General features: G+C 46.1%; 1 protein-coding gene across 3 annotated transcripts in view; it reads left to right on the top strand.

The window, feature by feature from the left end:
• The first annotated feature begins 889 nt into the window (after window positions 1-889).
• IGSF3 (immunoglobulin superfamily member 3) overlaps window positions 890-13200 on the top strand; it is a 174246-nt gene continuing 161935 nt past the window's right edge. For 2 of the 3 annotated variants that reach the window (XM_030580747.1, XM_030580764.1), the window contains exons 1-2: window positions 890-944; window positions 1482-2334. In XM_030580747.1, coding sequence (XP_030436607.1) covers window positions 2292-2334 — 43 coding nt within the window. In that variant the 5' untranslated portion in view covers window positions 890-944; window positions 1482-2291. Of the gene's footprint in view, window positions 945-1308; window positions 1324-1481; window positions 2335-13200 lie in introns of those variants that run through there. The other variant, XM_030580755.1, reaches the window with a different exon arrangement.

Genomic DNA, 13200 nt, shown 5'->3' with positions numbered 1-13200 from the left:
AACCATTGTGATCATCTAATCTGTGTAGTGTGGGACGACACATATCTGGCAATTTGGCCTTAATAACAAGTATCCAAATCACTTCCCATCCAAGCTGTCTTGATGCCAGATTGCCAGGCACCAATATGTCACAGGGCCATGCTGCCATAACAATAAACATCACAGGGGATGGAACAAGGCCTGCCTTTGTCCCACGAAGACAAAAAGTTTCAGCCTTGATTGTACATACAATCATCACGTGCATGCACAGGTGCTGCAGCCCCCGACTTGAAGTGGTTTCCATCGTATGCAGGGTTTACAGTTTAGTTCAATGGCTCTAAGCACTCCCATTATACAAACTGTTCCTGTACCCCTGCTTGCATGAGTAACAAATAAGCAATAAGGATTTAAAGGAGCCTTAGGAGGGGGAAGCTTCGCTAGCTCTCCAGACCACAGAGCTTGATCTACAGCCTTACGAACTGGAACCAGAGTATCTCAGCCTGGCTGTAATATGAGCCGGCTCTAAAGTGACCAAACAGCAAGTGTGAAAAATGAAAACAGGGGTAGGGGGAACTAGATGGCTATATAAGAAAAAGCTCCCAATATCAGGACTGTCCATATAAAGTCGGGACATCTGGTCATCCTAGCTGGCCCCCGGTTCAAAAAGCAAATGCTGCTGTGTCCAGTTTAACCCTTTGCAGCCTCCCTCCCTCCTGGAGGAGGGCACCCCACCCCTTCCTGCTTCCCCGGGAGCAGGCGCGGCCCCGGGCGGGGCCTCGAGGCCAGCTTGCCCGGGGTAGAGGTGAGGAAGGGAGTGGAGGGGCAGGGCGGGGAGCGGGAGGCCCATGGGGCAGAGGGCGGAGCGCAGGGCGGAGTTTGCCGGCGCAGAGGAAGCGCGTGCCTGCCCCTAGCTTTTTGAGCGGAGAATGGAAGCCAGGCGGTGCGGGCTGGAGGGCGCGGGGCAGGTAGGTTACCCAGGGGGCGGGTGAGCGAGCGGGGAACTGGGGCTCCTGGGACCGATGTGCAGAGGGAGCCCGGACACCTGGAGCCGGGGCGGGGAGGCGCCGTGCGCGGCTGGAGCCGGGCTGCTGTGTGTGGCGGTGCCCGGGGTGCGCCGGCTGCGGGCTCTGCCAGGGCAGGTGGAGCGCTCCCCTGGACCCTCCTCCGCGGGGGACGGGCCGCCCGGCTCGCCCGCTGCTGCAGCCCGCCCCGGGCCAGCGGAGCCGGCAGGGGCTGGCTGCTGCTGCTCGCCCCCTTGAGCCAGGGGGCGCCCCTCAGAGCGCCCCGTCTGAGGCGCCTTCTCCCGTTGCATTAGCCCCGCTGGAGACCCGGACAGCCGCCAGGGTGAGACAATAGCGGGCTGGGCTCGCGGCGCGGGCATCGTGTCTGCCCAGCCCTGGGGCTCGGTTCGCCGGAGCGCTGCCCTCCGCGGGCGCCCGGCTGGGCTGGGGGGCGAGGGGGGCAGGAGGCTGCCTCTCACGCCTTGGTAACTTTGCTCTCAGGGGGAGCGGAAAGCAGCGAGGAGCTGAACGAGGAACCGAGCCCAGGCGGAGCGGGAGCAGCTGCGGAGGGGGAAGGATCCCGGCTCCGGTTGCACTGTCAGAGGCAGCGCACCGTCAGGCAGAGCCCAGCCCAGCCCAGCCCCGCTGGCGGGTGGAGGAGATCGGGACACCGCTCACGCTCATCCCTTCCCAGGGAAGAAAACAGCTGGAGAAGCAAAGACACCGACCCGGACGCTCTCTTGTCATGTAGCAGCCAGGCTTGGGCGCCCGAGGTTTTGAACCCCCATTATATCTTCAGCTGCGGGGCCGGGAACTGACTCTTGGGAACTATTCTGGAGGCACATTTTCGCTGGGAGGAGGATCTAGCATTACCAGACTGAGCAGATGAAAGGATTTCTCTTACTCTTTTTTCTCTCCTCTTCCCTGGAGCACTAATCTAAAAGGAAAGGACACGCAGCCACTGGTGAAACTGGACCTGGAAAAAAAAATCAAAGTAGACATTGAGACACAGTGTGTGTCAGCATCTGGAAAGGCAGTAGCATCAATTTGGGAACATAATTTAGCATTTGAGGACGTTTTCACGCCTCCCACTAAGCCCTTTCCTCACTTTATTTTTCCCTTCTTCCCCCACCCCACCTCCTTCTCTCCACCCCCCTTCCCCTTCCCCAATACTCTATTCTGTACTTCCACTCCCAACAAAATATTTTTCTGGAAATATAAGCCAATTGGTGTCTGACAGCTGAAGATAAAAGAATAGGTGAGGGAGGAAGGGAAGGAGAGCTGCCCCTTTATCTTCACTCTCTTACAAAGATGAGGTGCCCTCTGCAAGAGCTGACATCTCTTCTATTGCTGGGTAAGTGGCTGCCTATCTATATCAATAGTCTATTAAAAGTTTGACGGACCATTTCTCTTTCTAGTAATGCATTTTATATGGAATATGACTGTATCACACCCATTCAGTTTCCAGATAGATTCCAAGTGTCAGATAATACCCTGTGCTCTTCCAAAAGAAATGCAGTAGCAACTGCTATTGCTGGAATTGGAAGGAGAAAAATACCTAAGGTCTTTTCAACACTGAACAGATTCATTATATTATTTACTCATATTACCATAGCACCCAGGAATCCTTGTCGTGGGTGAGGACCCCATGGGGCTAGGCATTGTACAAACACACAACAGGAAGGTGTTCCCTGATGCCTGTGTACTGGGATCCATTCAGAACTTGCAAACTGTGCATGAGAAGGGAAACTATTAATGGTCCTTCTCTGTTGTGCCTACAGCTGTACCGTTTCTGGCTCTGAACTTTGCTTGTCAGATTTCACAAGCTGATTTGAGCCTGGTCAATACTGGACTGAGATACCTTCATGGAAACTTAAGTTTTGGTGAATCAGTAAGGTGGCACTTACTTCTCTTAGTAAGTACAGAAGGGATGTCTTGGCTGTGTTGCTGGATGTAAAAAACATAAAAGCAAAGTCCTCCTCACCTATGGTTCTTATTAATGTAAAGTAATCTCTATTTTTACAAAAGTAGAGGTGGCTTCCTGGTTAAACTTCAACTTGTGTAAGTATACTCTGTCTCCCTGAATTCTTCCTACCATTCCAATTGGGTACAGTGTTCTTCAATTCCTGCCTTAAAGTGTCTTTTAGAAGTGGTGTGTGCAGTTGAACAGCTGTTGTGTTCCATCCCACAAGTGACTGTCTCAGCTCAGTGGATGAATGTACATAGTCTTGTAAAGTGCTTTGGGATCTTTCTGGCAGACAGATGCTGTAGCATGCAAGACCTCTTTACAATTTCAAGAATGGCTGAATACAAGTTAGTTGCAACATCCCATGTGTCTTTGTGATGGCCCATATATCTAACCTAGTGTTACCAAAATGCATTTTGAGTAAACTGGTATCTTTGTGAAAACACAGACTCTGTTTCCACACTAGAAAAATGTGTGAATGGAGATATTTTGCAATGGTGGAAGCGTCCTTTGCTCTTACAGAAGTGAGGATTTTCAGTTAATTTCTAAGCTACTAGAGGAAAAGAAGCAGAGCTAGCAGCATCTTTTGTGTCTAGTCATAAGAACTGGCAAAGAAAGTGCAGGATAGCTTCGAAACAACACTTGTAGAAGCAGGGCTGTGCAAGTCAAGCACATCTCCGATTTCATGTTTCTCACGCTATCTTCCCTTTGCCGGAAGAGAGAGAGAGATGAACCTTTGGACTGTTTTTTGGATAGGGTTCAAACTTTGAAAAACAATGGTGGTTTCTCCTCCTCCTCACTCTCTGGAAAAACACTTAGAAACCAAGGTTGTCCTGGATTACTCTGCTGTATAATTTACAAACTGAATCTATTGTATTCTGATAGTCAACATGAATGAATTGAAACTGCTTATTGAGTTACCTTTACATGCCTGAATACTAAATCCACTTGGATTAAGAACAATATTGTTCTTGATAACCTTTTCCTAATAAGGAGTGAATGGGTGCCTGTCTATTCTTCCTTCAAAGTTGATACTAAACTGATGCCCCAGGATAGCAGTAGGGGGCATTATGTTGCTAGAGGAGCTGTCTTTCGGATCATATATAAAACACAGATCTTGACAACTCTTCTCATATATAAGAGTTTTGATGTTCTCTTCAGTGCCCTGGCTGAATTCCAGCTTGGTAATTACTTTCTGTTAACATGAATTATGTTTTATACTTCTCCAATTAAAACTGGATCCAATGTTCTTAATTTTCTGTCAGTGTTGTGTAGAAAAGCTGCCAAGGTATCAAACAGCTGCTGCCTTCTATCTCAGAAGGGCTATTTTTCAATGGTATGCATCAGAATCGTATGTGCATGTCTAGTTTTGTAAAGCATTTTGGTATCTTTCTGTGTGCAAGTAGGGGCATACATGTAAGATGTTCCTTTTTTAAAAAAAATACAGTTAGAGGGGGGAATTGGCTAGTCCCATTTTGGCATGCATCACTAGAGTTTAGGTTCTCAGATTCTTTAAACTGTTTGCATGATATTTGCTGAACTGGTGTTTTTTAACAGCACCTGATCTGACAGTGCCTTGAAGGCTTCTGCTCTGTCTGAAAGCCCTAGGCTACTCAAAAATTCTTTAGGGCAGTGTTTCTGAAAGCTAGAGACTTGATTTGCCTTGCTAAGGAGGAGGGTGGGGAGTCAAAAGCCTTATCTTGTTTTATAACCTAAATCTTCTGATTGGCTTTCCAAATAAGGATTCAGTGTGATTTTTTTTTTTATTTTGTTTTTAGTGCTATAATATATAGTGCTGATACTATGGTGATACGTTCACTAAAAAGGAGTGTAGTTCATATTGCTCTACTATTTGTAAACCCATTAGAATGTAAAAAGAGAGGTGATTATGATAAAAGCTGAAGACAACTTAGCTAGTTTATACTTGATTTACTATTTTATATTAACAAATTCAGAATAACTCCACAGAACAAAGGATTGAAAACCCACAGCTGGCATGTGGGTGTCACGCTCTGAGATAGTTGCTGCTTTTTTCTTTTACTGCAGTATTTCAGTTTCAAGGCTTTAATCATGTGGCACTTCATCGCATTGAGTATAAAATGGGGGACCAGAGCAAGTATTGTAAATAATCCCCATGCAGTAATAAGATTATTAATACCTCTGCCAGGCAGTACTAATCTTGTATGTAGTTATGAGATTTACCTGCAAAATCTTATACTATTACATTATAGACATAAATATATAGGAAACATAATACAATAGGGGTCTACAGAATGCGAAACTCATTCTCACTGGTCTATGAATAGGTTTTTTTTTTCCTACTTACGTTTGACTTTCTGCAGTATCAACAATGCCACCTGTGAGTGAACACAAAGAGCTGTAAATTGCACAGAGAGCTGTAAACATTAGATGTGTATATATCCCTACATGCATCTGGATATGTACATATACATATCTTCTCTTCATTCATACATAATAAGGGGTGATTTTTGATTCTTAGAGGGGAGTGGAGCCACAGAAAGGTCCTGAAACTTCAGATCAGTAGTTCTCAAACTCTTTTTTTTCTTTCTTTCATGGACTACTTGAAAATTGCTGAGGGTCTCAGACTACTTAATGATCTTCCCAAATGTTGTTTGTACCGTTAGCTAACTATTGTTCAATTGAATAAAAGCACTGTATAGAAAAAAATAATTTTTTTGTTCTACAAATAAAAGCACACCACTCATATTTTAATATCAGTAGTCTTGCCTTTCTAATGTGATGGATGTGCCCTCTCTCCCCCGCTGTGGGAGTTCCCAATCTGGGGCGGGGCAGCAGGGGCAGCTCCAGGCACCAGCACACCAAGCGCGTGCCTGGGGCAGCAAGCCACGGGGGGGCACTCTGCCAGTCGCTGCAAGGGCGGCAGGCAGGTTGCCTTTGGCGGCATGCCTGCAGAGGGTCCACTGGTCCGCCAAATCCGCGGGACTGGGGACCTCCCACAGGCAAGCCACCGAAGGCAGCCTGCCTGCCGTGCTTGAGATAGCAAAATACTTAGAGCTGCCCCTGCTGGGAAGGATGGGGGTCTCCCCTGCCGTGGCAGTCCCTGAGCTGGGGCTGGGAAGGACGGGGACCTCTCCCCTACCACAGCAGCCATAGATCTGAGGCCGGGAAGGGGGGACCGTCTTTCCCTGGCAGCCACAGCCCTGGAACTGGGGAAAGTTGCCTTTTTCTCCGGCCACTGCAGCCTGCACACCCCAAATTCCCCCTCACCCCCTCTTCTCACCCAACTGCCCCCTACCACCTCCTCCAAGGCCACCACCTCACATGTGCGTCTTCGCCAGGGTCCAGTCACCTAATTAGTGGAGCCATGCCTGCGCGGCTCCACTAGTTTGGTGGAGGCCCTTCATTCTCTCATGTGTGGCTGCCCAGGTATGCACCTTAGAGTGATCTATCCACGGACCACCTCAATGGAGCTCACGGGCCACAGTTTGAGAACCTCTGCTTCAGATCATTGTAAATAGCATGCTGCAATATAACAAACAATGATAATGCCAAGAGGACTCGCAGGATAATATTGGATGGTTGCTCATCTGCCTTAAAGGCCCTTTTATAGAGCAGGCTTCTTTTCTGTCATTCCTTTAGACTGTTGGGTTTGCATAGCACCAGAATGCTCTTGACACTGCACTCTTCTCTTTCAACTGAGCTGGCTAGCTGGGATTGCTTGATTGAGAGTGGGGCTTGGGGGAGAACTAGGTAGCTGAAAGTAAATCTAGACAGGACATAAGTGGGCTCTCTCTGGTTAGTGAAAGCAACCAGAGAAAATAGCAGAGGTGGTGTTCATCCACTTCTTGTTATCAAAGCTTGCAGTCTAAGAATTTTGACAGTCACTGTTGCTAACTAGACATCCAGAAGCAGATGAGTCTATGAGCTTGCTCTTTGCATTTGTGAGTGGCCCCAAAACTGTGACTGCTCTTAGATACTGATTTTGCCACAGTCACTTGTGCCTCTGTCACCTCCAGACTGGATTACTGCAGTGCACTCTGCATTGGTTTATACTGCTTGGGGTTCAGCTAATAAAGGCTGTGGGTACCTATTTGGAACTTTTCAGAGGCAAGGTCTACACTACGAACGTACATGGGTATGTAACTTTAGCACCCTTGTGGCCAAGATGGAGTCCGCTCTGCAGGCAGCTCTGGCCAAGAGAAGGCACATGCAGGAATGCAACAGGAAAGATTTCTTTTACCCCAGGGGCATTTGTTTTAAACCCCCCAGAGTGAACACCCACAGGAAAAGTACAATAGATATAAGAAAGGGAGATATTTATTTACAGAGGGATGAGAGAAGAAAAACAACAAGGGGAAATATAGGGGGAGCAGTCAAACAGGGCTGCATCCAAGCCAAGGCCCCACAGGCCCAGTGGTAGTACAATTTGAAAGGGCAGATACCGAGCAATGTGTCTGCACACAGAGTTCAGAAGTCCTGAGCAAAGTTTCAATTTGGCAGTCAGTCTTGGGTGCTCATGGTTATTTTTAACGCCAATAAATTTTTTCCAACAAACCCCTCCGGTGCCCTCTTCTGCTGCTCTCTGCAAAGCCCCACAGAGCAGCCACCTCGCCACTTAACTAGCTAGCAGTCTCACTCCTTGTTCCCAATGCAGAGTCACAAATCCCAGTACTTACAGCCCCATGCAGCTCTGGGCAGCCATGATACTGGGTCCAGTTTGCATCAAGGGCCTGTCCTTCTCGGATGATTCCTCCCTGGCACAGTGCTGCTCCTGTCCTGGGGTGTCCCCAGTCGGCCATCCAGTCCTTCCCAGGCTTCAGGCAGGTTCTCTGCTGCTTCACTTTGCGAGGACCTGCCTGCTGCAGCCCTTCTCTCTGGAGCTCCAGAGCCACACCCTGGAGTTTCCCTCCTTTCTCTTACTGCTTCCCCTCACCTTTTAGGAAAAAAATTTAAAGGGGCCATGCTTTCTAAACTCCAAAAGGGTAACAGGTATAACTACATTGCTCGTTGGTGTGAAAAATCTACACCCTGAAGGATGTAGTTAGATCAGCCTAACTTGCTGTGTAGACAGCCCTATGTTGACAAGAGGGCTTCTCCCTTTAACATAACTACTGCCTCTCATGGAGGTGGAATTAACTGCGCCAACAGAAGCTCTCCCATCAGTGTAGTCATGTCTTCAGTGAAGCGCTACAGCAGCACAGCTGCAGAGATTTAAGTGTAGACCTGCCCTCAGTGAACGTATTATACTAGTGCCCTGTGAACAGCATCAGCTGCCAGTTTGTTTCCAAGGGCAGATGAAGTCCTTGTATCTATAGTGCTTTTTTATGATCCGAGTCCTTATTTCTCTTGGAAGCTGATTGTGTTATACCTTGGTAGTTGAGGTACCTGCATTGACCATTTCTTGCATGCATTTTGGGTAAAAGGACTTCTACTATGAAATCTAATCTCCTTCTCCCTTTGTCTTTGTGAAATTTGTTGAACTTAAAAGCATGTTGCATAGCCTACTTATTTGCTAAGCTTTTAATGCAGAGGGCTTTGGTTTTTGCAGGTTGGACATTTAGTTGACATTGTGTCAGGTTAGCTTTCTTTATTAAATCACATTTTATTGTAAATTGTTCATGTACCTAGAACACTTTTGACAGATGTATTATATAAATTTTAAGGTTGAATAAATAATAATGCAAGGGATGTGTGGGGAATATAGAGCTTGTGTGTTCTGGGAGGGAGAGAATTCATTCCATGCCTGAAAAGTTTCTGAATGTTTGGATGGGGGAAGAGGGAGAATTTTCCTGGCCCTCCTCTCCTGCATGTACAGAATAAATCACAGAATCTGTATAAATAGTTGCCCTGGAGATAGATGACAAAAGCTAGTAGTAAGCTAATGAAGTGCAACTCTCTTGGATGCATTGATATGACACGAACCATGCTATACCCTGAATGAGTGACGTTAGCTGGATGAGTAATTTCTAATCTGCAAATTCTTTCTCAATAACTTCTTGATACAGAAAGCTGTCTGGGAGGAAGGGGAAAGCGTTCCAGACTCAACTGTTTTGATGTGATTGACTTGCCTGTTTGCATCAAGGGCATTTAGGCCCTCAAGTCATTGTCTGGAATGAATTGCAATGCATATGACTGCCCCTGGCTTTTAAAATGCTGAATATGCCTTTGTTAGCACAAACCTGTTAGGTTTGTTTTGACATTGGCATTTTCTCTATCTCTCTCTTTCTCCATACAATGCTCTTGAGGCATAGGTCTTTGGTTAAATGTTTGGAGATATTAGGTGTTTGATTCATAGAATCTAAAATTCATTTTGCAGCTGCAGTGAATGGTTGAGAATGGTTTCTGAGTCCCAGTATTCCTTCAGTAAGAGTGCCATGGCCAGATGTGATGGGTATTCCTGAGTTCTTTTGTGTGTCTTGGGAAGATGTGAAGGTCTCTGGGGTGAGTTCATGGGGGATGAGTTTGTGGAGTTTCTCTTGCAGTTGTTAGGGGAAGGATTTGATGATATCCATAAATTCCTGGGTTAATTGTGGTGTGGGGTGTTATTTGAGTTCCTCATAGTAGGTGGTGGTGGAGAGTTGTCGGTTGGCCTCATTAATGTAGTTATCAAGGTTGAGGACTACAGTGGTGCCCTTTTTTGTCCACTGGTTTGGTCAATATCTGGTGGTTAGATTTCAGTGACTGTGTAGCGGTCCTAGCAGCAGTAAAGAGATACCATTCACAAACCACTCACCTCACAAAGGGCCAGCTTCCTCAAGGATGGAACCAACTTTCTCCACAAACTCTACAACATTAACAACTTCCTGCTGAACACCAGCCTTGCCACCACCATGAATGTCACTTCCCTATATACCAACATGCCTCATAATGATGACATAGCTGCCTGCCTCAAATATCTATAAGACAATGGACAACTCTCAGATATCCATGCTAAACACATAGCCAAACTCATCCATTTCATCCTCACCCATAACAATTTTACATTCAACAACAAACACGTTGTCCAAACTATGGGAATAGCCATGGATACTAGCGTGCCTCCCCAATATATCAACCTCTTCATGAACCACCTTGAAGAAAATATTCTGGACAAATGCACCCCAAACCAATGGTGTACCTGAGATACATTGATATTTTCATCCTCTGGATGAGCAACCTAAACTCTTTCATGGGTTTCCACCACAATTTCAACAACCACCCACATCCATTAAACTCCCTCTGGAATGCTTCCCACAGTAGCATCAACTTCCTGGACATCACAATTAGCTTCAGCAATGGAACCCTATAGACAACTATATACAAAAAACCCATGCATCACCCACCTACCTGCATAGATCCAGTAACCCCCAGCACACCAAGAAATCAGTTATCTGCAGCCAGGCAACCATACCACAGAAAATGCTCTAAGGAGAAAGTCCAGGTTATATACTGTAAAACGCACTCAAATCTGCTCTCACAAACAAGGACACCCCATCGAGAAGTAGACCACATCATGGAACAGGCCACCCAAATACCCTGAGAGAACATGCTTCAATACAAAAATAAGTCCCACAGTTGTCACCTGCCACCCCACAGTGGAACCTGTATGGGGTATCATCAAATAGCTACAACCCATATTTGATGGAGACCTCATCCTTAAAAATCTTTCCTGAACCCCTTCTTCTAGCCTTCAAACAACCCCCCAACCTCTCCAAGCGCTTCATCATTGGAAGCAAACTCCCCACAGACCAAGACAGCCCAACTCAAAGGGGCACCAGGCACCGCCAGAACAACAGATGCGGAACCTGCAGACATATTTCCACTGCTACAATGATCTACACCCACTGCAACACACCTTTCGAGATCCATGGGTCCTACAAATACTCATCACAACATGTGGTGTGCCTCATCCAGTGCACTACATGCCCCAACAACTACTACTATGTGGGTGAAACCAGACAATTGCTACACTCTCAAATGAGCTCAAACAGTAAAATGATAAAAGGCAGCAATACTCTGTCACCTGTGGGTGAACACTTTTTTTTTCACAAAGCTATCACTCTGTTTCTGACCTATCAGTCGTTATCCTTAGAAGAAACCTGTACAACACTTTGAAAAGAGGAGCCAGGGAGCTTAAATTCTTAACTTTGCTAGACACTAAAAATCATGGTCTTAATAAAGACACTGGATTTATGGCTTATTACAACACTGTACCCCAACAACACCTGTTTTAGTCCTATAAGTGTGTTACTAGGTCACTTTACCTTGAATGGTCACTTAGTTAGAATATGTGCTATCTGTTTGATCTTGTATTTAGCTGTGACACTCTTAGTACCTTTCCCAAACCTGAAGACAAGCTCTATATAGCTTGAAAACTTCTCTCTCTCTCCAACAGAAGTTGGTCCAATTAAAGGTATTACCTCACCCACCTTGTTTCTCTGTCTCTGTCCTGTCGCTAACCTTACCAAGCACTCCATTTCCGTCAATACACAGAGACCATGTTTCAGAATGATGGATGTGAGCATGTTTTCGTCTTTAGAAGGTTTAATTGGAACAACACGATGACATAAAAGGAATTTTTCTTTCTAGTTATGAAAATATAACTTCAGTAATAATCCAAAAGAAATTGAAAATACTGTTTCAGTCAAATGATGATAAAAGCCCTTTCACGACATGAGTTACCACATTGCGCCTTGGCACTGTGGCACATTGGAAAAGTCACTGTGATTCCTCTTCCTTGCCTAGAGGCAATGAAATGACTTAAGAACTGATCAGTGTTTGGTAATCTTAGCTTTAGTCGCTTTAACAGAGGCTGTTCTGTTTTTTTTTAATCCCCCTTTTCGAACCCATTGTCTATACCTTCTTCAGTTTTTTTTTTTTTCAATTCGAATCTGTGGCTCGTGTTTCTGTGATGTTTCCAGGTGCACCACTGTCTTGGAGGTAGGTGGGAGAGTGGAGGGCAGCAGAGGATGTAGGGGAGTCTTGCTGAGATGTGTTGGATAGGTTGTAGAATGCTAAATAAAAGAAGCTGGGTGGTTAAACAAAAAGGGGAAGAGTGGTGGGAGGGGAAAAGGTGGGGTCTCAAGAACTTTCAGCAACTAGGTGTTGGCTCATTAAAAGACCTGGGTCTGCTGGTAAAGGCTTGTGTTTAAGGTCATGAAATAGACTCTGGGTATGAGAGAAATGAATTGTAGGAATTCATATCTATTCTCTCAATCATTCCAGAGCAATGTACTCCAGCTAAGTGATTCCCTCCCCTGCCCCTTCCCCCCCAAAAAAACAAAAAACCTAGCTAATGAGCTTTCAATTCTATTTGGGGTTTGAAAAATCACACAATACTTTTTCAGTCTCTCATATCACCAACAATAGAGATTCTGCAATCAGGTATGAGTTGAAACTTCTGAAATGCAAGGCAGAATAGACTCTAGTCAGGGTAGAGAAGTGAACTCTTTATCACTAAAGGCAGCACATATGTTACAAAGAGACTTCCAGGACAGATATGTGGAGCAAGATTGGAGCTGTTGTGTGTGTGTGTGTGTGGCAGGCTTCATTCTAATGACGTAGGGTGTGAGAACAGTTTGTTCTTGGGACAAGTCTTGATCTTTCCATGCAGTAGCATCACCAGACTGGGGAGGAAACTGGTCTGACTCTTCCTCGTCCCTCCAATGCTCAAGGCCCTACAGAACGTAAATCTAGACCCTGGATAAAAGCTAGTACACTTCATTTTGCAAGAGTCAATAGCTTGTTTCATTGCAGGAAATGTCCTGCTTTGGAAAACCATACTGCTTGAACCAGGCACTAATGTTAACTGAGGAAAAGGACTTGGAAATGTTACCCGGTACCTGCTAGCCCAAGGAGTAGGGCTATACGCCAAACCAAAAATGTCCCTTCTCTTCCAATCCCCACATCCATGCCTGGTCTCTTACAGGTTTGGTGCCCCCTCGCTTGGTCCCAATACAATTCAGCCCGGAGAAGATGGGCACGCCTGTACTTAGTGCTGTCTTCCAGCAAACATATGCACTCGACCAGTGCTAGGCCCCTAACCAATTAATGTCTGGAAACTACATCCCCTCAATAAGTCAATCTACACTGGCCCCCAGTAAGCAGGATCCTCTGCGGAGGCTGAAGTTGTGCCACCTTCTAATGTGGGATCCTAGCTTGGCCCCAAAACGGGGAGCAGCAGGAGTCCCCAGCCAGCCTGATGACCAGAGACAAAAATCTCTGTCCCGCCCCATCACCCCACCCCCTCAGAGGCATGCAGCCCTCTGCTGGGGTAACAGGGTAGTGTTGTAG

The sequence above is a fragment of the Gopherus evgoodei genome, chromosome 1 (genome assembly GCF_007399415.2).
Source record: "Gopherus evgoodei ecotype Sinaloan lineage chromosome 1, rGopEvg1_v1.p, whole genome shotgun sequence".
Classification (NCBI taxonomy): domain Eukaryota; kingdom Metazoa; phylum Chordata; order Testudines; family Testudinidae; genus Gopherus; species Gopherus evgoodei.
This window is presented reverse-complemented; position numbering and strand designations above follow the sequence as displayed.